This window comes from Nerophis lumbriciformis, linkage group LG01, assembly GCF_033978685.3.
Source record: "Nerophis lumbriciformis linkage group LG01, RoL_Nlum_v2.1, whole genome shotgun sequence".
Lineage (NCBI taxonomy): Eukaryota > Metazoa > Chordata > Actinopteri > Syngnathiformes > Syngnathidae > Nerophis > Nerophis lumbriciformis.
The window spans coordinates 36,377,330-36,405,042 of NC_084548.2; the positions used below are offsets into that span (position 1 = coordinate 36,377,330).

The window sequence follows — 27,713 nt, forward strand, 5'->3', positions numbered from 1 at the left end:
AAAGATAAACATTAAGTACATTTGAATTGTAAAAGTTTACTGTACTGAATACTTCATGCTGCTTGTTTTATTTTTAAAAGCCTCACCGGAAGTGCTTAGCTGGCTAGTTCGTGATCCGTGTTTGTTAGCCAATTTAGCTAGCAGATGTCGATAGGTCGCTTACATTTTCAGAGGAATATGTGCGGTAAGACGTTTTCAAATCACATTGTAACCGACCGTAAATAATATGCAGCTCACATGTTAACCTTTAGAAACTGAGACGCTATCATTTGTCGTTTTAATACATCCGCGGTGAATTACCTGCATGTCGCTAGCGCTTGCTAATTGACGCTTGCGTAGATGCTAAGGATCCGCCTGGTCACGGATTTTGTCCATTCTCTAAGTACATTAAATAATAAGCATTTTAGTAAGCAATGCAAAACGCACATATGTTTTTAATGCTGAATACATGTGTTGTTTTTACTAGACTGGCTGTTTAACTTGTACAGACGCTTGCGTTTAGGCCCGCTACTGCTGGGCCATGTCATCCACGCTACATGGAGATATAATATTTAACTCCTATTATGAAACAATAATGTCATCCTTTTTGTAGTTAAGACATCACCTGCACCCCATTCGGTGCCAAAACAAGACATTTGTTGTACGCATTATTTTGGGTTTAGTGTGACTAACCCAAGGCATAACGTCCAAGTGACGTTCGCGTTTTGACGTAATTGAATTGAATTGCAGACTTTCTATGCTTGAATCCTGCACAGTGTACACTTTCTTATATTTGTGAGAATAATTACCATGTGATGTGTTGTTAGTGTGATGGCGAGACACAGCCATCACTCCTGACAATGACAGTGATCCACATCAGACATGATCTCCTGTGTTTCTGTGCGCAATTTTAGCATAAAACGGCTCCCAACGCCTCTCCTAGAAAGAGGAGCATGGCGCACAGAGGCACTTCCCCTCAGCTGTCCCACAGGACGGAGGACCCGGAGCAAGATGATGACTCCGACAGGGATTCTGGTGTTGGTGATGATGCTGAGAGTTGCCATGGAAGCCCTGTGAATGTCCAGGATGGAGACAGCCATCAATATGACACGGAAGAAAGACATCGGGGGGAAGAAGACTTTACCGTTTTTGTTGCCTTTCAAGGGAATATGGAAGATGAAGACTTCATGAATAAGCTGGACACGGTTTTAAGCGGTCTACCTAACATGCTTGATATGGGTTAGTATGTTAACCATACACCATTCTGTCCTTGCATTATAAACACATTATTGGTATGAATGGCCTTGCAACATGTTAACTGTATGTCTGGAAGTACATTTGTATTTTCACCATAGCATCATCATTGATCTCAGTATTACATGACTGTGTGATTTATTAACATTCTTTTAATCGGATTTCTATTTTGTATATAGATGAAACTCAAAAAAATGTGCATAACATGCAAAGTTCTTTTATTCCAGCAATTAGATTTACAAGGTGGAATTTATTAATGAAATAGACTACGTTTACACTGCAGGCCAAAGTAGACCAAATCCGAATTTTTCAAAATCCGATTTTTCCCAGCTGTCTGTTTACACTGCAAGTAAAATGTGATCTTTAACAGACTCCAGTATAAACGCGCATAGGCCCCTTTTGTTTCCGTATACCATCAGATGGCCTACTCAGTGTCATGTAGCTACGCCCTCGTCTCTGGTTCTAAGTGGGAAAATGTCGGCTTCTGAGGGTAGGCTGCTTAGGGGGCAGCTGGTGATGACGTGTTCGGCAGTCTGCTCAGGCTCGCCACACTCGCATGCCGCACTCGCTGAAAGGCACCACTTCTTCAGAGATTACTTGAATCAAGTGCGCAAGCGGTTCAGCAGGGCATAGTTGGCGTGGCAAGTCTTCTCCTTTTACCCTGCCTCCTGGGTCCCAGATTTATTGTTGGATATGGGAAGGCCAAGCCGTCTCCTACGACTGCTTCCAGGATCCTGCCAACCAGGCATCTCTGAACAGGTCCTCAGGGATTGGCTGTGCTCAGGCCCCAATGTGGCTCCAATGTGGCCGTGACGTCACTTCTTTGAGCAGTTGGATTAAGTGTAAACAAAAAATGTGTCTGTGATCTGTCGAATTGAGCTCCCTCTTGTAGATGAAGAGTTGACTTGTCACTGGCGCTTCAAGTAAGTGATTATTTTAGTATATATTTTATTTGATATATAAATCAGAGTTTCAAAACCTGCGGTATAATTTTTTGATGCGACTGCAGTGTAAATTAGTTGACACCGGTGGTAGCTTTTTTCGATGAAGCAGCTCATGTCAACAGAATACCGGATTACGTAAATGAAAGTAAGTCGCTACTACACGAGAAAACATGGACACCACAGATCAGTGTGTTTGTTAGGCTTATAAAACGCATAGAATAATAAAATCCAACTCAAGATATTTCAAGCCTTCATTTTATATAATTTTGATGATTATGGTTTATAGCTTATGAAAACCTCAAAGTGAATTTTTTTTTTTTTAAACTTGGGTTTTAAAAAACTGCAAGCCATGATAATCATAAGAAATAAAGGCTTGACATATCTCACACTTGACATGTAATGAATTTATTCCATATTTTAGTTTCACATTTCAAGTTGAATTGATGACCATAAGCTTTTGCACAAAATTTATTTTTTTTAATTTAGTTTTACCTGTACACTGAAATTGTAAATTCTGCTCTTTTTTAGAATCCAATAAATTGCATCCACAGCACGTGGAGCCGTGGAACAGTGTGCGCGTTACTTTCAACATTCCACGGGATGCTGCTGAAAGACTTAGGCTGCTGGCTCAGAACAACCAGCAGCAGCTCAGAGACCTGGGGATTCTTTCTGTGCAGATTGAAGGTGGATACAGTTTTGAATTTTATTTAATTCTGTGACCACTTAAAGGCCTACTGAAATGCGATTTTCTTATTTAAACGGGGATAGCAGGTCCATTCTATGTGTCATACTTGATCATTTCGCGATATTGCCATATTTTTGCTGAAAGGATTTAGTAGAGAACATCGACGATAAAGTTCGCAACTTTTGGTCGCTGATAAAAAAAGCCTTGCCTGTACCGGAAGTAGCAGACGATATGCGCGTGACGTCACAGGTTGTGGAGCTCCTCACATCTGCACATTGTTTACAATCATGGCCACCAGCAGCGAGAGCGATTCGGACCGAGAAAGCGACGATTTCCCCATTAATTTGAGCGAGGATGAAAGATTCGTGGATGAGGAAAGTGAGAGTGAAGGACTAGAGGGCAGTGGGAGCGATTCAGATAGGGAAGATGCTGTGAGAGGCTAGTGGGACCTGATATTCAGCTGGGAATGACTAAAACAGTAAATAAACACAAGACATATATATACTCTATTAGCCACAACACAACCAGGCTTATATTTAATATGCCACTAATTAATCCGGCATAACAAACACCTCCCCCCTCCCGTCCATATAACCCGCCAATACAACTCAAACACCTGCACAACACACTCAATCCCACAGTCCAAAGTACCGTTCACCTCCCCAAAGTTCATACAGCACATATATTTCCCCAAAGTCCCCAAAGTTACGTACGTGACATGCACATAGCGGCACGCACGTACGGGCAAGCGATCAAATGTTTGGAAGCCGCAGCTGCATGCGTACTCACGGTACCGCGTCTGCGCATCCAACTCAAAGTCCTCCTGGTAAGAGTCTCTCTTGTCCCAGTTCTCCACAGGCCAATGGTAAAGCTTGACTGTCATCTTCCGGGAATGTAAACAATGAAACACCGGCTGTGTTTGTGTTGCTGCAGTCGGCCGCAATTTACCGCTTCCCACCTATAGCTTTCTTCTTTGCTGTCTCCATTGTTCATTGAACAAATTGCAAAAGATTCATCAACACAGATGTCCAGAATACTGTGGAATTTTGCGATGAAAACCGACGACTTAATAGCTGGCCACCATGCTGTCCCAAAATGTCCTCCACAATCCGTGACGTCACGCGCTGACGTCATTATACCGAGATGTTTTCAGCAGGATATTTTGCACGAAGTTTAAAATTGCACTTTAGTAAGCTAACCCGGCCGTATTGGCATGTGTTGCAATGTTAAGATTTCATCATTGATATATAAACTATCAGACTGCGTGGTCGGTAGTAGTGGGTTTCAGTAGGCCTTTAACATATGGTGTATTATATCTTCATGGCATGTCATTGCAATTTTGTTGCCGTAGTCATTTGTTGTATATGATGATTCCATTTAAAACAATTTTAACAAACCACAAACCAAAGATGAGAATGGCTCTTGATGTAACTTGCACTGGTCCCACTATTCTTTAGGAGAGGGGGCCATCAATGTTGCAGGGGGACCAAATCGTGGGCAAGAAGTTAGAGTTAACGGACCAATTGGAGCACCTGGCCAGATGAGAATGGATGTTGGTTTTCCAGGACAGCCTGGTCCAGGTATATTTGGTCTTTCACTGCTACAATGAAACAATGCTTGAATATCTATTTGTTTCCGTTGGTACAGGAGTACTCAGTAATGGAATTGCCCACCTCAAGATAATCACAATAATTTTTTATTGTTTGGCAACATAAATGAATAATGCATTTTTCCACAAATAGGAATGAGGATGACCAATCCTTCGATGGTCCCCCCAAGCCCAGCGATGCCAGGTCAGGCACTAGTACCAGGTGGCAGTGGACAGATGCATCCACGTCTTTCAAGACCGTCATCACAAACAGGTAAATACTTTAAACAAGTACAGTACTTATATATATATTAGGGCTGTCAAACGATTAAAATATTTAATTGCGAATAATCGCATATAATAGTTTTTCATTTTTAATAGGTGCACCTTATTTAAATGTACATCCAACCTTAGACTGGACAATTTGTTTAATTTATGCAAATGTTTGTTCATTAATTGTTTTTTTAACAAAATGGACACAGACACAGATGCACACAGAACAGACATAAGAATCTTTTAACATGAGGTCTAATCCAGTCTAGGGGAACTGCACTTTTTGGGGGGAATTTTGCCTATTGTTCACAATCAATATGAAAAACATAAGGACAGATGTATTTTTTTATTGAATTGTAACTCATAAATAAAAGTATAAAAACATCCAAAAAGTACCAACAATACTCAATTTACATTTTGTGATTTGAATATTAATCAAGTATTAGTGGTATTGTTATTATAAACGCGAACGCACACAAACAATTCATAGCGGCACCGTGACCACTTGCATATTTGTCTATGTTTACATCATGGGGTGGTAAGCTGCTTCCTTTGCTCGTGAAAGTTTATTGCAGATCATAAATCATGCCTCTCACCTCGATAGCTGAAGGGCGAGGTTGTAATCTGACATGTTGGTACATTTTGGGGGCAGGCCAAAGTGACTGGGGGCACCACAACCAGGAAAAGTTGTGTAGGATTAGGGTTCACTACTAATACACTCAAGTAGGGCTCGGCGATATGGCCTTTTTTTAATATCTCGATCTTTTTAGGCCATATCGCGATACACGATATATATCTCGATATTTTGCCTTAGCCTTGAATGAACACTTCATACATATAATCACAGCAGTATGATGTTTCTATGTGTCTACATTAAAACATTCTTGTTCATACTGCATTAATATATGCTCATTTTAAACTTTCAGGCAGAGAGGGAAATCACAACTAAGTAAATTGACCAACACAGTATTTATTAAACAGTTATTAAGCAGTGGCATTTCCAAAACAGAAAGTGCAAAATTGTCAGAGACATTTTAAAACAAGCTATTAGTGCACTTTTGTGCATGATGTCACTAAGATGACGTATAACAACACTAAATTAAAGTGCACTTTTTGTACAGAACACCACTACAATAGTTTAAAACAAATAAAGTGCACGTTTGTGCATGATGTCACACAAGATATTTCAATAACTGTCAAATAAAAATTAGCTGCATAATAGGAAATCAAATTGTGTACGACTGTACGTCCTTCGCTATGTGGTAGGTTCCTGCGGACGTTGTCTCCTTTTGTTGACTGTTTTTTCATACGGTGTTGTAACTTATGGGTTATATACTGTAGTTCATGTGTGATGATCATTCATAATTTGCATGCTTGATTTAATTGCTGATAAATTGATCTATTATTATTTACAGCTAAAAAGAGTTAATAGAGAATTTATTTGATTTATACATGTATTTGATATTGATTATTTGAGAAAAACTGACATTGAATTGAGTTGTTTTCTACTTCATAGCTTAACAAAGGGTTAACTAAAATACTGCATGTTCCACAATTCATTGCGGCAAACCGGATGTTAAAAAGACCGGGAGCAGGTGCATTGTGGTTGTTGAGATTGAGGATTACAAGCCTTCGGGTGAATGAATGACAGATAACCAGATATAAGGATCATTTTGTATGCCATTTTTTTCTTATATAAAGTACAACTTTATTACACATTTTCGACGTCCTGTCCAATACTTTGATCGTAGTTAATCTACCGGTACATACGGTGTTGATCTGGAATTTTGATGGTGTGGGCGTGTGGCACCGAATGGAGATGTTGACATGCGGAGTAAGCACTCTTCATTCTCTAGCAGGTGACTTTTCAAATGATGCTACATATTAGCAGTAATGCTACTTTTTGTAGCAATGCTTTTTCCCCACAAATTCCGGTTGTCTGTTCGACATATTTCCTCTTGAAGCCAAACCACCGCCAAACCTGCTGTTTTTCTTGGGAATTAATTCTCCCTTCATTTGTTACCAGATTCGCACCTTCTTTCTCTCGTATTACCACTCGCACCACAGCTAACTTTAGCCATGCTGCTACCTCTCTGCTCTGCGAGGGCGTATACGTATGTGACGTATGTAAGAAGGTGCGCTTGTTGTCTGTGAGAAGGACAGACAAAGAGTGAGAAGAGCCTGTAGTGTAATGCCTGCAGCTAAAAGCAACTGCGTAAGAACGTATACTCGAATATCAGGATATAGTAATTTTCTATATCGCACAGAGACAAACCCGCGATATATCGAGTATATCGATATATCGAGTATATCGATATATCGCCCAGCCCTACACTCAAGGTTTGCTTTATTGTGAGGACAGAAAAGAGAGTCTATATAAGCAACCACACATTAAAAAACAAGCCGCCAAAAGTCACAACCCGCAACTCAGAAACTTTGCAAGAGACTTAAAGGGGAACTGCACTTTTTGGGAATTTTGCCTATCATTCACAATCCTTATGTTCAACAAGAACACATATGTTTTTCTTTTTTTATGCATTGTAATTCGTAATCTACAGAGGAGGCTAACAATGCAGCTAATGGAAGTAATATACAGTGTTGCGCCCATAAAGCCCTCTAAAAATCATCCAAAAACCGCCAACAATACTCCATGTACATCTGGTAACCTGAATATTAACCAAGTTTTAGCGATATTGTTAAAAAAAACAAAAACTACTTTTAGCGGCGCCGTGATCAGAGAGGTAAGTAGCTTATGCAGCTATTGACATACTGAGCTGGTGAGCTGCTGCATCGCCTCTGAGTTGGTAAACGTTAATTCTAGATTATAAATCATGCCTCTCACTTGTATATTAGAAGGTTGTGGCTATACACTGAGAAGTTGGTCAATTTTGACATTTTACTTAGACCCAGAGGTGATGAGAAAGATACAAAAAGACACTCATTTATTTTTCTTTTTTCTTTTACCTTCTTGAGAATTATGATTAATTCTTCATCTAAACAGGAAGATATAAACATCCCATCAGTCGGCATCCCACTCAGAGCAGACATTGTTTTATTATGTTCGTAGCTTGTATTTCTTGTTTAACTTTCAGCAATTGTCCTACTTGCTGGATCTGCTTATCACTTAACTTCTAAAACTTGTAGCTCATCTTCCATATATTCTGGCTCAAAAATATAAGTCTCTGGGTTATCAGTTGTCCCAAAGTAGTCGTTGTTGGCTCTCATGAAGTCTGCAATGATTAGTAGTTGTTGTTGAAAGAAATATCGAACGTTGGATGGGATGCATTCTTGAAATTAATACGCCGTTGTATGCTTGAAATGACCAACATTTGTAAATATTACATGTGATAGCTTTTTTAGAGCGCTTAATAGGCGGATAGAACAAATCCCATGACTGCCATTGTTAGCTGACTTTTGTCAATGTTTATCAGAATGCGGTACATATTTTTTGAATGCATTATAAAAAAATATTTGCTTGTCTCACATAAGAATTGTGAATGATAGGCAAATTTCCCGAAAAAAGTGCAGTTCCCCTTTAAGGAAAACTTTGCAACACTATGGCTGCTAGCAGCTACGAACTCCGGTGATAACTCACAACTTTGACAGCCCTTATAGATATTTTACTGTTGTGTACTCCAAAGAACTGTATCATATCATCAAATTTACATTCTAATTTAGATGTCATGGATCCAATGATGCCAGGCATGTCAGTTCAGCAGCAACAACTTCAACACCAACAGGCTGGTCCCCTTGGTCCCATTCCTCCCCAGGCTGCCCATCATATGCAGGCTGGAAGACCAATCAACCCTGCTGCTTTGCAACAGCTTCAGCAACAACATCATCAACAGCAACAAGCTCAACAGCAAGCACAGCTCTCTCAACTTGGACCCAGACATCCATTCAATCCATCGGGCCAGATGGCAATGCCTCCTGGTTGGACCCCCTCTGGAATGCTTCAGACACCAGCTGCCCAAGGAGGCCCTGGCTGGAGGAAGCCTCCACCTCAAGCCCAGATGGTTCAAAGACCTCCTTCTCTTGTCACAGTTCAGACGCCCAGTCACCCTCCACCACCTTATCCATTTGGTAGCCAGCAGGCAGGTCAGGTATTTAATGCAATTGGACAGGGGCAGTTGCAGCAGCAACAGCAGGCAGGAATGGGTCAGTTTGCTGCCCCCCAGCCTAAAGTACCACAGGTTGGCCCTGGAGGTATTGTTGGGCCACCTCGACCTCCTCCAACCCTTCCACCGACATCTGGCCAACAGGGAAATCTCACTGCCAAGTCCCCAGGGTCCTCATCATCTCCTTTTCAGCAGAGTTCTCCTGGTACTCCCCCCATGATGGCTCAGAGGCCTACAACACCACAGGGTTTTCCTCAGGGTATTGGCTCACCAGGAAGAGCAGCCCTCAACCAACAAGGTACCATGCAACAAGGATTTATAGGAATGCCCCAACATGGACAACCTGGAACACAAGTTCATCCTGGTCAGTAACATTTTTTTGTTGTGAATGACATTGCACACTTAAAATAACCAAACCCTATATACAACATGTTATTTATGAGAAAACACTTGATAGCTTACATGACTAAGTCAATGAGTACTAATTACAGGTATGCCAAAGCGGCCTATGGGCTTCCCAAACCCAAACTTTTCTCAAGGTCAGGTGAGCGCTAATACTCCAGGAACCCCCAGTCAAGGATCCAGTCAGCAGCTACAGAGTAGCCAAACATTGACACACACAGGTAAAATGCCCTTAGTAGCTCTTGTTTTTTTTTTTGTTTTTTTTAAACCAACATTAGAAAAACAAAAACATCACTTTTTCACTTTCACTTTTTAAACAAAGACTAAAAATGTATATCTTCTCGTTTTTACGAATTCATCATCTATCAAATTGAAAATTGAGCAAATGATAACAGGCGTTAAAAATTCAATATTTGCGAATCTGTTTGATAGACGCGTTCACCGACACCTTTACGTCAAAGTGGTCTATATTTCGGATTGTGTTTTGTCGCTTTCCAAAAGTGTAATTATGTCAGCAAAAGCCTCCAAATTTACCATGTCAAACCGCTTCCTGGTGAACTCAGCGTTTTAAATGGATTTAAAAAAATTACGTTTATGGACTTAATATTTTTTTAATATTTGATTTAATCAATATATGTACAAAAAAACATGACACATTGTTTTACTTGCAAAATGACTTATGAGAAACATGTAGATTTCTGTTTAGTGTTGGTTTCACGTGGAAAAACAAATGATACACGGATTCTGTCACCAAACCATATTTTTAAGTTTGAATTAATGATTGGCGTCTTAAATGTAATCATTGACATTGTGTGTTACAATTGTCCATCGGTTATTAACTGGTAATTGGTTCCAGGCCTGACAATGGTAAACAAATTTCCACAAAGTATGATTATTATTAATAAGTCGAATATTTTCATAGTTGGAGTATATGAACGGTTTACAACCTTCTAAAAATGTTTTTTTAACATTATTGGGTGCGTTCTACTGTAGATTACAGTACTTACCAGTAGCCCAATGATCCTCCAAGTATCATTGCTATAACCAACACGGCCAGTACGTGGAAGTACTTTGTCACATTCTCTAAGTTTGAATTGAGTATCAAAGTATTATTCTGGCAAAATGACTTGCAAATGGGTATCTCAATATGTGTGTCTGTAATCCAATTCACGTGTCTGTATTGTTTGTGTCTGTATCTCTGCCTGCGTCCGTGCGTGCGTGCGTGTGTGTGTGTGTGTGTGTGTGTAATCAGATCCGCTTGTGCGTGTTTTAAGTTGTCTGTCCGTATTGATTTTTGTGGGTAAAAAAAAAATTATTCCGGTAATTCCCCGTTTGGCTGTCTTTTTACACGTGACTTTTTGCTACATTTCTGCCGTGAAAGAGTTGTGTGTGCGTAATCATAATCGTGTGCGCGTATTCAGATGTGTGTATGTGCAATGCAATCTGAGTCTAAGAGTTGTGTGCGCATAAAAATATTTGTGTGTCTGTAATCAGATTTGTGTGAAGCAGGAACCCTGACTGGCCGTCTTTTTACACGTGACTTTTGCGACACTTCTGCCGTGTAAGAGTTGTCCGGCCGTGCAGCTATCCAAACTTGTAAAAAGAGTTGTTTGTCTGTAACTGATTTTTTTTACCCATGCACCGACAAAACAATACAGACAAAAAACTTAAAACACACAGCTCTGATCACGCACACACTCTGACATACAGACACACACATAAGTACACAGACACGTGAATTGGATTATAAACGCACAGATTGAGATATGCATTTGCAAATAATCTTGCTACAATATTACTTTCATAATTGGGATTTGTTATGGTGAAACTATAGCTGTGTTGTTCTGCAAAAACTTAGTCAACTTGACAGTTGCACCTAAGATAGCCTCGTCCATTAGCTGTGTTGTTAGCATTACGTGTCGTGCTTTGTCATTCCACATTGCTCACAAGGCTCACCAATGTCATGTGGTTATTGCTGTCGAAGGTGAAGTGCATCCTTAATCAGCAAAGATCATCTCAACTTAACATAGCTTGGACAACTGCTGATAGAAGTATTTTTAGCATTAAGTGGTGTGCCAAATCCCATTGAGTCTTGCTACGTCCCGCTGTTGCTCACCTCAAAGGCTCACCAATATGGAGATGTGTTTTGATGAACCAGGAGTCGAAGATAAAGTGCATCAAAAAGTTATTCAAGTTGATTGTCGTGGAAAAGATGGCGTCTAATCGCTGCCGTGTTCCATATGTCACCCTTTACCAGTAACGAAAGTCGCACTTGGTGACTATCTTTATCGATCGCCAATATTACAAAATAAGACTGCGCTGTGATACATCCATCCATCGATTTTCTATGCCGCTTATCCTCCCTAGGACTGTGGGCACTGTAAGACATATAAGACGTATTAAGACTCAATTTAGCACTTAATTTAGGCCAAAGATATGTAGAATATGCTTTAAAAAATCTGTGATGAAGTGAAACCGCAATATTTGAAGCATGATGTGGTGAGTGAAGACTGTATCCATGTTCACAATAACATTTAGTGTCAAATTTAGCTTTGGGTTATGACAATGTAATTCAAGTGTTTACACACTTTGTGATACACATACTTTCACTTGTTTTATCGAGTTCAACTTTGTTCATGATTCAGCCTAATTATAATACACACAGTCAAGTAGCTGAAGGTAGCAATGTCACTTATGTTAACTTCATATGTGTAAACTGCCCATTTTCCCTGTCTGTTTGCATCAGGAGTTCAGCAGTCCTCTTCGACACCAAATTCAATGCAAGGCCCACCACATGTCCAACCCAATGTTATGGGCGTACAAAGTGGCATGGCAGGTCAGTCCCCTGGCACAGCTACTGGGCCTAGCATGACCCAGCAGCAGCAGCCAGGCCTTCAGAATCAAATGATGGGCCTCCAGCATCAGGCCCAACCCGTGTCCTCGTCCCCCAGCCAGGTGGTTCAAGGCCAGGGTGGAGGTCAGACTGTCCTCTCAAGGCCTCTCAGTCAAGGGCAGAGGGGAGGGATGACCCCACCCAAGCAAATGATGCCTCAGCAAGGCCAGGGGGTGATTCATGGGCAGGGTCAGATGGTTGGAGGTCAAGGGCATCAGGCAATGGTCCTGCATCAGCAGCAACAACAGCAGCAGCAACAGCAAAATTCCATGATGGAACAAATGGTTGCAAGTCAAATGCAAGGCAACAAACAGGCGTTTGTAGGGAAAATGCCTCCTGGGGTCATGCCTGGCCAGATGATGCGTGGTCCCTCACCAAATGTTCCAGGAAACATGGCTCAGTTTCAGGGCCAGGTTGGCCCGCAGCAGATGACTCCACAACAGCAGCAGCAAATGGCTCATCTTCAACAGCAGCAGTTACAACAGCAACAGCAGCATCAATTACAACATCAGCAACAGATTCAGCAGCAACACCACCACCACCAGCAGATGAACCAGCAGCAGCCTCAGCAGGTGCCACTTACTGGCAATCCTAATCAAGTAATGGGCATGCATGGACAACAAATGAGGCTCCCTGCTGGTCACCCTCTTATTCAACAGCAGTTGCAACAGCAGCAGTTACAGCAGCAGCAAAAACAGCAGCAGCAAGTGGTGATGCAGCAGCAGCAACAGGCTTCTCAACCACATCCGTTGGGAGATCCCAATAGCGGAACTGGCGATTTGGGGGTCCAACAGATGGTCCCTGATATGCAGGTACAGCAGCCACAAGGCATGATGGGGGGCCCACAGCAAATGCAAATGGGAAATGGACACTTTGCAGGTCATGGCATGAACTTTAACTCACAATTCCCGGGTCAGGTTCCATTGGGGGGACCTTGTGCACAGACAGGTGGTTTTCCTGTCAGTAAAGATGTAACATTGACAAGCCCGCTGTTGGTAAATCTACTGCAGAGTGATATCTCAGCCAGCCAGTTTGGACCAGGTGGAAAAGCAGGTGGGGGTAACCAGGTCAAACCGAAAAAGAAGAAACCTGCACGAAAGAAGAAGCCCAAAGATGGAGAAGGACCCCAGCAAGGAGAGGCGCTAGGGTAAGCATTTGCTAATTGTATGTGCTTTCCTAGTTGCATTTTTGCAGAACCAGATCAATGTATGCTAACATTATAACTAAATTAAAAAAATATTAAATTTATTCCCTTTATTTTCCAGTGGTCTTGATGTGACTGGTACTATGGAGGATTCTGAACTGCAAAATTTAGGTGGTGAACAGAGTTTGGGCCTGGATAACTCGGGCCACAATAGGCCTGCAGGTATTTAAAAATTGCTTTGTTCGTTTGTTCTGCTATATACAATATAATAACGATTATAAAATGTTACACTTTTAAATACAATTATTAAAGGTTCATTTGAATAAGATTTTACATGTAACGTGAGCCAATCTCTGCTGCATAATTGTAGATGCACAGATGAATCTACAGCTGAAACGTTTCCTCGACTAATTCGATTACAAAATGTATTCGAGGAATTTTTGCTGCCTCGAGGCGTCGTTAAGTTTTTTTTACGGCATTGTGCCTCGTTTAGTAAACAATAGTCAAAGCTCACGTTTTGCACGGACTGTTTAGGTATTGCACAGCGTGTTCACGTCACAGATCATACGCCCCCTGCACTGCACAACACCGCTCTTTTAAATACGCATGAGTTTAGAAAACCTTTTCGCCCTCATAACTCGTAATGGCAGACGCCGCAGAAAGCAGAGGACAAGAGCCATAGCAAAACGAGGGAATTAAACAACTTTTGTCGCTTCTTAAAATGTGGGAACTCTTCACACTAAAATCGAAGGAAAACGCAGTAGTATGCAAACATTACAAAGTGGAGCTCGCATACCACAATAGCACAAGTTTGATGCTGTAGCACCTGTCAAGAAAGCATCCGATTTGAGGGACGTCCAAAGTTGTGTTAGTAAAATAAATGTTATTCATTATGATAACCAGGATGTGTTCTTTCACGATGTCATTAAATGCTGCTAAAAGGTGTTGAAAACTAACAACCCTATCCAAGCTGTCGTGTTCAATTAGTAACCACGCGAAAGTATTTGTGCAAAGTTATACGGGTTATTCAAGTCATGCAACCACATGCTACTTGAATGGCTTGCACTTGCACCCACTATAGCAGGGGTGGGCAATTAATTTTTACCGGGGGCCGCATGAGCAACCTGAGCACTGCTGGAGGGCCACACCGACAATATTTCAATTAAATTATGCTCAAATTATTTTTGATATACCGTAAGATAAATAATAATAATTTAATTTAACCTAACTTAACTTTATACAAAAGCAGATTGCTTTTGATGGTTTTATTTTTAACACTGTCTTACACAACACTTCCTGATGTATAATACAATGCAAAAATGTCAATTTCTGTCACTTTATCCTGCATTCTCTTTAAAAGTCCAACATTTTTCCCCGTCAGATTTGGACAACCATCTGTTGTCACACCTGCCAGCTTGTCCCTTTTCAGTCCTAACATGTCCAAACACGCATTTACCTATGTGAACAAGTCATTACCTGTGGTTGTGTCTATAATTGACTGCATGGCTGCCAGCTCCTCCTTGATTTGAAAGTCTGCAGTTACCCCACATAAGAAGATGAGCAGCTGGGCGGTGTTACGTACATTGCAGATGTCATCCAAAGCCAGCGAAAAACAGTTAAAGTTCTGTTCTTCAGCTGAAGCTCCAAGTTTCCAGCGATGGTCTCAACCCGCCTCGTTACAGTGCGTCGGGAGAGTGACACGTTCTCAAATGCGCCCCTCTTCTCCGGGCATATCAGCGCAACAGAGTCCAATAAGCACTCCTTAATAAACTCTCCGTCAGAAAACCTCTTACTTTTTCTGGCGATTTTGTGAGAAATGACGAAACTTGTCCTGATGGCTGCATCTCTGGGGGGGTGAAATTTGGCAAAAAGTCCTTGTTGGGTTTGCACTTTTACCATCAACGCATCAGCCTCCCTTGCGCACGCTTCATCAGACAGATTCCGGTATTTTTCCTCGTGCTTCGTCGTGTAGTGGCGATTAAAATTATTGTAACGACTTGCTGAAGTTGATGTTGTGTTCTTGAGTGAGTGATATTCAGAATTCCCATTGTTGTGAACGTAGCACGCCTGTAAGGTGATTGGCGAAGAAGGAGGAAGCGTTGTTGTTGCGGAAATGAGGAGTGAGGATAGATTTGCGTGTGGAAGGAACAAGATAAGTTGAGCTGTGTTAGTGTAGGTTGCTCAATAAAAGTTTAAAAAGAGCGTCAGACTTGGTGTGCACTTCTTCTGGACGCTACAATTGGTGTCAGAAGAGATAAGTTGAGCTGTGTTTTTGATTGATTGATTGATTGATTTAAACTTTTATTAGTAGATTGCACAGTACAGTACATATTCCGTACAATTGACCACTAAATGGTAACACCCGAATAAGTTTTTTAACTTGTTTAAGTCGGGGTCCACGTAAATCAATTCATGGTAGTATATGTTGCACAATAAAAGTTTAAAAAGAGCGTCAGACTTGGTGTGCACTTCTTCTGGACGCTACATTTGGTGTCAGAAGTGGGATGAAATGCCTCCCAGTTCGCCTTGCCATCAAACCTGGGAGTCTTCATTGAGGGCGGAATTCCCCCATGCCGACGCTGCCTCTTTCCTTCCTCTCTCTCTCTCTCTCTCTGTCTGTCTTTTTCTCTTTCTTTCTTTTTCTCTTTCTTTCTTTTTCTCTTTCTCTTTCACACAGACATCTGCAGTCGCTGCCGGCACCTTAAGTCCCCACTCAGTGTCCTTCCCCTCCCGTTCAATCTTGAAAAAGTCGCCAGGAAACATTATGGCACGTACCTCCCGATGACGTAGCAGGCTGAGCACACAAGCAGCGGCAGTATGTGCACACAAGCAGCGGCAGTATGTGCACACAAGCAGCGGCAGTATGCGCACACAAGCAGCGGCAGTATCCACAAAGTTTTACTTCTGACACCAATTGTAGCGTCCAGAAGAAGTGCACACCAAGTCTGACGCTCTTTTTAAACTTTTATTGAGCAACCTGTACTTACACAGTTCAACTTATCTCTATCCTTCCACACGCACGTCTATCCTCACTCCTCATTTCCGCAACAACGCTTCCTCCTTCTTTGCCAATCACCTTACAGGCGTGCTACGTTCACAACAATGGGAATTCTGAATATCACTCACTCAAGAACACAACATCAACTTCAGCAGGTCGTTACACTATATTCTTTAAACACAGCAACCTGTGTACCACAAATTAAGCACACAGCTTTACCTTTAATTTCTGTAAAGAAATACTTGGCAGTCTATGTCTTGTTTAAAACACGGCATTCGTCATCAACTTTTCTCTTTTTAGCGTCTCTGGGATAATCGGCATCACTTGTCGCTGTGCACCTTCACTCACAGGTTACACACGGACATACGCCCATAAATAACATTATCAACATTTCTGCCAGTGAGTGATCGTACAGGCAGTAAATCTGACGCTACTTTTCTGAGCATGTGCGGTTTTTGCTTGGTGGTGACTCATCACTGGTTGCACATTTCAAATGCAGTATTAAAGGCACTACCTAATCCACTTTTTATGATTGATATAATGAAAACTGTTCTTATTGCTTTATTTTTGATACTGAGAATATAGTTTTATTTTAACTTTCTCGGAATATTCATTTTGAACTAATTTTATATATATGTGTTTTCATCTCAAACAGATTATGATGGCAAAATGAGCATTGGTTACTATTTTGCATGCAAAGAATGCAATGAACTGTATTGCATTCTTAAAATTTAAAACTGTTGTCGTCATTATTAAGCGGTTTGTCTTTTTATATTGTTTATGTATTGTTGGCAGGTTGAAAACAGCTCTGCGGATTTGCGTGGAGAAATCAATTAAAAACGCACGAGAGACAAGAACTTCGTTTATGCGGTCACACCACACTGCACATAGGGCTGTGAGCGCACCTGTTTTTATTAGCACACACAAATTGGCACAATCAACGACGGACGCATTTCAGCCGTGCGTGTCAGCCTTCAATAATGAAAACAGGCGTTTAGGAAATAAAGGACAATTAGGCCAAACCCAATAATTGAGGGCACATCTTAACATGTATAATTAAACCTTAATTAAGCAAAAATATTGCTGCGGCCCGGCTGCACCAATAATAATATAAATCCATTTAATAAAGTCAAAATACAAATAAGGCAACAAGAGAAGTATCCCACACTTCTCTTTTGTAAGGTACATCTGTACAACCGATATGGGCATCTACATCAACAATATGATTTGTCTGAAAAGCTGGACTGGACAAAAAAATAAAAAAATTACGCAAAAATATGATTTATTTGATTACTCCATTAATCGATCGGGATATTTGATAGAATACTCGATTACTAAAATATTCGATAGCTGCAGCTCTAGATGAATCACGCTTGGATGATATCAGAATTTTTGCAGCATATTGAAGTAGTCATCCATCCATCTTCTTCCACTTATCTGGGGTTGAGTCCCGGGGAAGAAGCCTAAACCGAGAAGCCCTAGACATCTTGAAGTAATACGATAGTAAATGGCTTGATTGCAAATGTCAAAAGTTGTCAAAAAATGGCCATTACAGTAATTCCACATTTTTGGGGTGAGAGTGTCAGGGAAATGAAAGTTAGGGACAATAGTAAGATTTTTACTGATCATGTAGGCAGTTGTAATACCACATTTTTGGGATGAAAGTGAGTGTCAGGCAAACAAAAGTTAGGGACAATAGAAATATTTTTACTGATTATGTAGGCAGTTGTCTTAATTTTGTAGCAACATTGCTTGTATTTTTAATGTTAACATGCTTCTATTTGGTATGTGTTTGATTCAAGGTTTTCCTGGCCAACCTGGTGATCAAAGAGTATTACAGCAGGTACCAATGCAGTTTATGCAACAGCAGCTGCAACAACAACAACAACAACATCAACAGCAGCTGCAACAGCAGCAGCAGCAACAACAAATGCAGCACATGCAACAACAACAAATGCAACAACAACAGCAGCAGCAATTTCAACAGCAGCAGCAATTACAACAGCAACAGCAGCAGCAACTACAACAGCAGCAGCAGATGCAACAGCAGATGCAACAGTTGCAGATGCAAGGCCTTCAGAATGCTCAAGGGATGACAGGACCTCAAGCTACAGGTCAAGGCCAACCCCAAATACACCCTCATCAGCTGCAGCCGCAGCAGCAAGGTCAGCAACAACATCTGCAACAACAGGTAATTTTATTGTGTCACAATACTTTACCTTAATTACATTTATTTGAAGTGACGCAAGACTTTACAATATTCTACTGAATTTAAACCACAAACTACAACAGCAGATGCTGATGATGCTTAAGATGCAGCAAGAGCAGAAAAATCGCATGTCCATCGCCCCAGGAGGTCAGCTCCCTCCTCGTGGCATTGGCAATCAACCTGACGCGCAGAGACTTCCTGTGTCACAGCAAGGGAACTTGCCTGCAATGATCAGCCTTCAAGGACATGCAGGATTAGCACAATCGCCTGATAAAGCTAGAGGGATGCCCCTGATCATAAATCCTCAGGTAAGGGCGTGTGCTGACTATATGAAACATTTTAATAATGTTTTAGTTCTGGGAAATAATATAGTAACTCTAAACATGTTACAATATGCATTGCCATCAAAATGAGATTTTCTCTCTGTGCTTGTGTGGGTACCAAAAACTGCTAGGATAAAATAAATCCCACAAAGGAGTAGTCTGTGATTGGGTATCTTCCCACGATGTATGCCTGCTTGACCACAGTTACTAGATAATCTGTAAAAAACGCTATCTAGTAGGATGGATTTTTTTAATCGACTTTGTATTTTGAGCTACTTAAATTGTATTTTGAGTTTACTGACTTTTTTTTGTTGAATCGGTTGTACTGTGTATTGTCTTTTAGCTTGCGAGTGCTGCACGGAGAATGTCACTTCCTGATTCAGCACAGGGCCCCCAAGGAACAGGTTCTGAGGAGACCGCTTCTGGGATCCACCAAAAACCGGACAGGCCAAGTGGTCCCGAAATTGGCATGCAGCCTGGAAATGGGGCCCAACAGATGATTGCTAACCAGGGTCCCACCTCACATGTGACGAAGCAAGGCCCTGTTGCACCGTCAGTGGCCCAGCACACTGGGGCCAGTCCCCAACAACAGTTACCGACTCAGCCTCAACAAGGAGGACCTATGTCTGGCATTCATTTCCCCAATGTCCCCACAACTTCCCAAAGTTCCAGACCAAAAACTCCCAACAGGGCCAGCCCCAGACCATACCATCACCCCCTCACCCCAACTAATCGTCCCCCTAGCACTGAGCCCTCTGAAATCAATCTTTCCCCAGAAAGGCTCAATGCTTCAATTGCTGGGCTATTTCCGCCTAAAATAAACATTCCTCTGCCTCCTAGGCAGTCTAACTTAAACAGAGGGTTTGATCAGCAAGGGCTTAACCCAACAACTTTGAAAGCCATTGGACAGGCACCTCCAAACTTAAATTTACCAGGCAACAACAGCAACAATGTAAGTGGTGGAAACAACGCTAACAGTACTCAGCCTTTTCTTACTGGTACTGGAGGAGGCACTAAACAGGACAAACAGTCTGGAGGACAAAGTAAAAGGGCAAGTCCAAGCAACAGTCGTAGGTCAAGTCCAGCTTCTAGTCGTAAGTCAGCTACACCAAGTCCTGGAAGACAAAAGGGGACAAAAGTAACCATCACCTGCCCTCCACAACCTCAACAACTGGTCAGCCCTCAGGGGCAAACTATGATGCTAAGCCCTACCTCAGTAACCCCAAATGCAGTATCTTTAGCTTCACAATTGAGTGGTAGCATGGAGACACATCAGACTCAGAGTACCTTCCATGGTTTACCTGAGGGAGTCAGAGAAAGTAACTTAACGACAACAGCAGACCAACGTCCAATGTCTCAGTCTCAGCCTGTGAGGGATCTATCAGCTCCTAGAATGACAAGTCCTCGTCTCCCCACTGTTCAGCAGCCTAAATCTGACTTGGAGCTGCAGGCTGGGGCAGTAGATAGACAGCCAACACACAAAGCACCTTTGCAAGACTCTGAGGGATCAATTTCTGTCAGATCTGCTCCTACTTCCCTCAACCAGCTATTGGACAACAGTATGCTCCACCGGCCTGTGCATGGCAGTACAGTTAGGGATGTTCTTGGAAAAGACAGTTCCAAGTTGTCTGTGAATTCAGATAGACAACTTCACAGTAATATTCAGAGTGCAGACATGCAAGCCTCTGCTCCTTCTGCACCTCTTAATGAATCGGAAGCTAAACTTAAACCTGCTGTTTCAACCCCTTTTCACAGTCACAACATGAATCCGAGTACAAACATGACTTTCAATAGCACTCACAGTCGTACGCCAAACCCTTTGTCCTCTCCTGGTGTCACTTCCAATCTAAATGTAAATACCACCCTTTCTCCAAACTTTAGTAACACTAATGTTGCCCAGAGTGTAAGCACCAGCCCAATTACTTCAACTCACACCAATCTTTCTTTAGCAGTTAGTGCCAGTTCGAACGTCAATTCTAGCCTTAGCCAAACCAGTGTGACTCTCAAACCTGGCATGGGCCCTAAACCTATAACAAGTGTTCACTCGGTTATACAAATTCCTGCTTCGTCTAGTTCTATTTCTCCAAACCAGATCACTGTATTTGTTACACCTAACCCCATCACTTCTGCCACAACATCTCAAGTTGCTGCATCTAAGGTCCCCACAATGGTAGCACTCCCAAACAAGAATATTCGGCCACAGGATATCCGGCATCAGGCACCTGTCCCTCGACCACCTCAGTTTATCACCACTACCCCTGTTTTTATTAACCCGATTTTTCAAGTACCGACTGTGTCATCCAATTCCACAGTAGTATCTCAGTCAGTCACCATGGTGGGACCTATCCAAATGTCTACTACTAATATCCAACTTTCTACTGCCCCAAGCGCCTCACAGTCTTTAGGAGGGAACATAACCACCTCTCCTCTTGCCCGAAGCACTGTTGGACAGCTTCCAACTAGTGTGTCCTCATCCACCCCAATTGGTGCCCCCTCAGTTCCTCAGCAAATCACTCATGGGACTCTTAAAATAGAGAATCGAAGTGAAGCAACTTCTGCTCAGAAGTCAAGTCCCCCAGCCAGTCAGCAATCATATTCGAGCCCTTCAGCATCATCATCCTTTCAGCCTACCATTGTCTCTCCTCCTCCCTGCTCAAGTCCAAGCACACTTAGAAAGGGCCCCATGTCTCATTCTTTCACTGCCCAATTGAAAAGTAAGCTGACACAGGTAACCACAGCTCTCTCTACAACAGCTGATTCCCAGATACCTGCCCAGTCCTCCGTTGTGGCAGCTCCACCCCATGTCATGCCTGTAGTGGCTCACACCACTGTTGCTGGGCCAAACATTACTACACAAGCAGTCTCCTCCTATATGACAGTTCCTGGTCAGATTTCTGTTCCTACCCAGGCTTCCTTGCCTAGTACTTCAGCTTCGGTCTCAAATCTCACACACGCTGTGACTTCTCAGAATCCCCTTGTCACTGTAGTTGGTGTGACCACTGCAGTCTCCTCAGCCACCTTACTCTCTACAGTCACCCCTGTTCAAAATCCAGTACCATCTGTTGCTCCAATTGTTGCTGTGCCTGGATCTATTCAGGATGCCCCACCTACAAATTCATCTCCTCTTGCTAGTGTCAGTGGAGTTCCTCTTTCTCAGGCTGGACCTCTGTCTTTTGAGCCTACCATTACACAAGTGGTGACTCCTGCTGAAACTATAAATACCATACCAGGTAAACCTCTCTTAATCCTTACAATTTGGTGTACATTTTGGTCCAATTAGGGCCATTTACAGCAGTGTTTCCTAAATATAGTGCCGCCAAAAAATACAAAACCCAAAACCAGTAAAGTTGGCAAGTTGTGTAATTCTTAAATAAAAACAGAATACAATGATTTGCACATCCTTTTCAACTTATATTCAATTGAATAGACTTAACTAACTTAATTTTATTTTGCAAATAATCATTAACTTAGAATTTAATGGCAGCAACACAGTGCAAAAAAGTTGGCACAGGGGCATTTTTACCACTGTGTTGCATGGCCTTTCCTTTTAACAACACTCAGTAAACGTTTGGGAACTGAGAAGACCAATTTTTGAAGCTTTTCAGTTGGAATTCTTTCCCATTCTTGCTTGATGTACAGCTTAAGTTGTTCAACAGTCCGGGGTCTTCGTTGTGTATTTTAGGCATCATATTGCGCCACACTTTTTCAATGGGAGATAGGTATGGACTACAGGCAGGCCAGTCTAGTACCTACACTCTTTTACTATGAAGCCACGCTGTTGTAACACATGGCTTGGCATTGTCTTGCTGAAATAAGCAGGAGTGTCCATGATAACGTTGCTTGGATGGCAACATATGTTGCATCAATGGTGCCTTCACAGATGTGTAAGTTACCCACGCCCTTGGGCACTAATACACCCCCACACCATCACAGATGCTGGCTTTTGAACTTTGTGCCTATAACAATCCGGATGGTTCTTTTCATCTTTGGTCCGGAGGACACAATGTCCACAGTTTCCAAAAAACAATTTGAAATGTGGACTCGTCAGACCACAGAACACTTTTACACTTCCAGCGAAGCCGGCAGCGTTTCTGGGTGTTGTTGATAAATGGCTTTTGCTTTGCATAGTAGAGTTTTAACTTGCACTTACAGATGTAGCGACAAACTGTAGTTACTGACAGTGGTTTTCTGAAGTGTTCCTGAGCCCATGTGGTGATATCCTTTACACACTGATGTCTGTTTTTAATGCAGTACCGCCTGAGGGACCGAAGGTCACGGGCATTCAATGTTGGTTTTCAGCCTTGCTGCTTATGTGCAGTGATTTCTCCAGATTCTCTGAACCTGCTGGAAAAAAATCAGATTTTGAAAAATCTGATTGTGGCCATTTTGGCCTGCATTGTAAACATAGTCATAGAGAAGTTTCTTTAGCAAAATAAATATGACTAAAGTGGTGAAGCTGTATTTTCATCTGCACTAAAATGTTATTGACATTTTAGTTAAGAAACATTAATTATTCACTTAGTCCATTTTAGCTCAACATAATTGTATATACCGTTCATTCCGGATGTGTAAGCCGCTACTTTTTTCTTATGCTTTGATCCCTGAGGTTTATAAAACGGTTCAGCGGGTTTATGGATTTTTTTTGTTTTAAATTCAACAGATAGTTTTCAACAGACACGATAAAGGTGTGTTATTGTTTCGGCTATGGCGCCATCTTTTGGAGGAGTTTGCTCACTGCAGGTGCTGCGGGTTGAACTTCTACAGTATTTCCTTCTGTTTAGTCCTTTTAAACCGGAAGTACAAGTGCCATTCTGTCTTATAGTCATCCATAGCGTTCTACTGGTATGGATTCTTCATTCATCACTCAAGCAACGTTTTTAAGTTTTACAATACAACTAAAACTTTTCATATTTTAAACCGTTGCATGTGTGATGTCTGTAGGAGTTTTTTATTGCATACTTGTACGTGCTATCGTAAAGTAATGAAACTAACGTCGTAGCATTAGCTAATATGCTAACACGTTTATGAGTGTCTGTGTTAGTATTATTAACTTACAAAGGCATTCTGTTTGTATTGTTCCAGTTTTGTAATTTCACCAAAATGTCACCGTGGAGTTATTGTGTCTGTTTAGCTGTATGGAGAGCTAGCTTCCGCAGCTTGTGGGTCCATGACGATGACTTCTGTTTGTTTTACTGCCGTGTTACAGGCACCGTTTGGAAACAATTATGGTATGTAAATAAAGATTTACAAACATTTCTGAGTAAATAACTAATTATACAAAAAACGGTGCGGCTAATATATAGAAAAATAAATGTTATTGTGGAATTGTGTGGGTGCAGCTTATACACTGGTGTGCTCTGTAGCCCGGAAAATACGGTATATTAATTTTTCGCCAGTTATATAGGAGTCCCTTCTTATGCACTATATTTGGTTAGTACTTATTTTTCTAACTAGCCTGACTTAAGCCCAAGGTTTATGTGTTAAATTAAATAATATTTGTGATTAACACATTGTTTCATATAATTCGTAAAGGTTAACTGTATGTAGGTTAGATATAATTATTGAAAATCAAGAATTAGATGACTGATTCATCATTTAAGTGAGCCCTATGCCCCTCTGCAGTAGAAAAGTTGGTCCCCGAAGTCAAAAAGGTTAAGAATCCCTAAATAATAGTATATACAGTGGATAAGGAAAGTACTCAGATCCCTTTAAATTTTTCACTCTTTATTTAATTGCAACCATTTGCTAAAATTAAAAAAGTTAATTTTTTTTCTCAATGTACACTCAGCACCCCATTTTGACAGAATTTTTTGCAAATCATTAAAAATAAAAAAAAACTCAAATCACCTGCACATAAGTATTCAAACTCTTTGCTCAATACTTTTTTGATGCACCTTTACAAGCAATTACAGCCTCAAGTCTTTTTTAATACGATGCCACAAACTTCCCAAACCTATCTTTGCAGCACCTCTCAAGCTACATCAGATTGGATGAGAAGTGTTGGTTTTCATTCAGGATGTCTCTGTACATTGCTGCAGTTGCCAGTTCCTGCCGCTGAAAACCATCCCCACAGCATGATGCTACCACCACCATGCTTCACTGTATGGATGGTATTGTCCTGGTGATGAGCGGTGCCTGGTTCCCTCCAAACATGATGCCTGGCATTTACGCTAAAGAGTTCAATCTTTGTCTCATCAGACCAAATTAGTTTGTTTCTCATGGTCTGAGAGTCTTGCAGGTGCATTTTGGTAAACTTCTTTACTGAGAACTGGCTTCTGTCTGGCCACTCTACCATACAGGCTTGATTGCTGCAGAGATGGTTGTCCTTCTTGAAGGTCTTCCTCTCTCCAAAGAGGAATGCTGTAGCTCTGACAGAGTGACCATCGGGTTCTTGGTCACTTCCCTGACTAGACTGAGATCCATCCATTTTCTACCGCTTGTCCCTTTCGGGGTCACGGGGGGTGCTGGAGCCTATCTCAGCTGCATTTGGGCGGAAGGCGGGGTACACCCTGGACAAGTCGCCACCTCATCACAGGGCCAACACAGATAGACAGACAACATTCACACACTAGGGACAATTTAGTGTTGCCAATCAGCCTATCCCCAGGTGCATGTCTTTGGAGGTGGGAGGAAGCCGGAGTACCCGGAGGGAACCCACGCAGTCACAGGGAGAACATGCTAAAGGTGCATCAACAAAGTATTGAGCAAAGGGTCTGAATACTTATGTACATGTGATTTTTGAGGGGTTTTTCCTAAAATTTTACATTTGTTTTTTTCTGTCAAGATGGTGTGCTGAGTGTATATTAATGAGAAATAAAATTAACCTTTTGGATTTTAGCAAATGGCTGCAATGAAACTGTGAAAAATGTAAATACTTTAATTGAATACTTTCTGTACCCACTGTAAAATGTTAACTCATGTATGTTGTGTTCTGTTCCTTTGTACATTGTTTTATAATGGGCATTGATTTATTTGTATCACAAGCTGAGTAATAGGTTATTTTCTGTTTATTCTAGCTGAATGTGTATTGACTCCTTTCTTCCCTTAGATTCTATCCATCCAGAAGCTTCAGAAGAGCCTGTTGTCAGTGAGAAGACAAGTGAGTGTGTCATTACGCTCCTAAAATAAAACTTTCTCAAGATCTACTGTTAATACGAGTTGACACGGACATCTTTTCTGTCTTGTTCAGGTGAAGAGGCCTTGACAGGTCCTGATCAGGGGTAAGATTTATTATACCTTAAGTATTGTTGTTTTACTGTTTTACAACTAGCTGGATTTAACTACAAAAGGGATTTATTGAGGTGTTCCTTATTATTGATATCTTAAACGTTGGCCTGTCCTTAAGACTTGCGCTCTTGAAGAAGAAATGCTTAGACATTTCGAACTACTGAAACTGGGGGAGACTATGTGGTTGGCCAAGGGTGTACATGGTGAAATCAATGAGCCTCGTGGCTTCAGCACATGGTATGTATGATTAGCATGCGACAAACGACTCATACTAATGCATGTCTCAGGTTAAGTATCATTTCAGCCTATTATCAAGAAAGTGTACAACTCCACTGACTTTCATGGCCTCATCTCTTTTTCTGGAAATTGTTTTAATATGGTTTGGAAGTGAAGCCATGTTTGTTCAGCACAGTTGATAGTTTACAGCTGTTTTTCCACTTATATCACAGATGGGCAAAGAAAAGAAAGACGCCCATCAACTTAGTACCAAGGTATGTATTTGAACATGTTTGCGCTGCAAAGACACAAGCAGTGTTCATGTTGACGTAGTGGTACTGTCAGGATGAAGATGGACAATATCTGTGGTAGATGAGGAAAAACAGCAGAGTCCTGCGCGGTATTTTTATCTTCCTGAGTAGCGCTGAGTTGAACTGGCCTCCTCTTTAATAATGCTGTGTTTTATTGCTTTCTTTCTCTTGTTTGCATTTCTTGTACCTGCTATTCCTAGAGCTGCTGTGGAGAAACCCAAGGGGCCGAGCAGACGCAGCTCCCGCGCAGAGAAAGAAGTGGAGGAGGAGCCAATTGCCGACAGCGGTGTTCGGAAGAGATCAGCCCGGCCAGGGACAAATGCTGCTGTAAAAGGTACCATATACTGTAATAAATAAACGGCCATCTGAATGGGGACTGCTACATTCGTATGATGGTCAACACACGTGTATTATCTAAACTCCAACAGAAACTGGAGCCAGCCCCACACAGGCCAAACGAAGGAAGTCGAAATAGGAGCAAATGACTCTTTTGACAAGGTGTGAACTATATGGTTATGTTTTTATTTTGCCGCTGTGAAACACTTGATTCTCTGTCCCGGGTTATGATTTTTCACTGGAGGAAGAAATCATGTACAGATAGTTTTAAAAAGAGTAATGTCCATCAAATACTGTGAGATTGTAGTTAAAATGTGTGGATATCAATTGTGCTCGTATGGATGTGCTTTTTTTTGTAACATGCTGGATTAATCATGTTTAGACTGATAATGGAGCTTGTCATGTTGTAATACTGAATAAAATTTTCTACTGCTTCAGTCCCATTATGGTGTTTACTGCAACTTGTTAGAGACTGTGTTTAGACTACTATCGGCAGCAGTTTGATTTACAGTAGAAAACCTAAACTGAATGCCACACTGGTGAGGAAAATGTGAACATTAACTCTGTTTTCAAATCACAGCCAACTCGCACCATGAATGGAGCTTATTTAGAAAAGTGTCCCTTAGTTCAAAAAGATCTCAAATACAAATAGGTGCAAAGATCAAGACTGGATAAGAGTAGTGCACGATTATACAGAATGATGTTGGTCCGTAAAGCATGAATATTTTATAACTACATTCGTTGCTGTCTGTGGGTCCATTACACATATTGGAGACAGCAGTGACGTGCGGTGAGGTTCATGGCTGGTGAGGC

At 41.5% G+C, this 27,713-nt stretch overlaps 1 protein-coding gene across 3 annotated transcripts; it reads left to right on the forward strand.

Moving 5' to 3' along the window:
* Window positions 1-94: 94 nt before the first annotated feature.
* On the forward strand, window positions 95-27,346 carry ncoa6 (nuclear receptor coactivator 6). 3 transcript variants are annotated; one of them, XM_061980546.1, is made up of 17 exons: window positions 96-184; window positions 894-1,218; window positions 2,706-2,861; window positions 4,320-4,442; window positions 4,605-4,724; window positions 8,402-9,205; window positions 9,333-9,464; window positions 11,990-13,283; window positions 13,402-13,502; window positions 18,081-18,469; window positions 18,571-18,795; window positions 19,154-22,040; window positions 25,859-25,909; window positions 26,000-26,030; window positions 26,487-26,528; window positions 26,765-26,898; window positions 26,993-27,346. In XM_061980546.1, exons 2-17 carry the CDS (start codon window positions 933-935, stop codon window positions 27,037-27,039), a joined length of 6,822 nt encoding a protein of 2,273 aa, XP_061836530.1. In that variant the 5' UTR covers window positions 96-184; window positions 894-932; the 3' UTR covers window positions 27,040-27,346. The 3 variants fall into 3 exon arrangements, with proteins under 3 accessions (XP_061836542.1, XP_061836530.1, XP_061836535.1); XM_061980551.1 differs by having other exon boundaries at window positions 18,574-18,795; XM_061980558.1 differs by lacking the exon at window positions 26,487-26,528 and having other exon boundaries at window positions 95-184.
* Window positions 27,347-27,713: the final 367 nt, after the last annotated feature.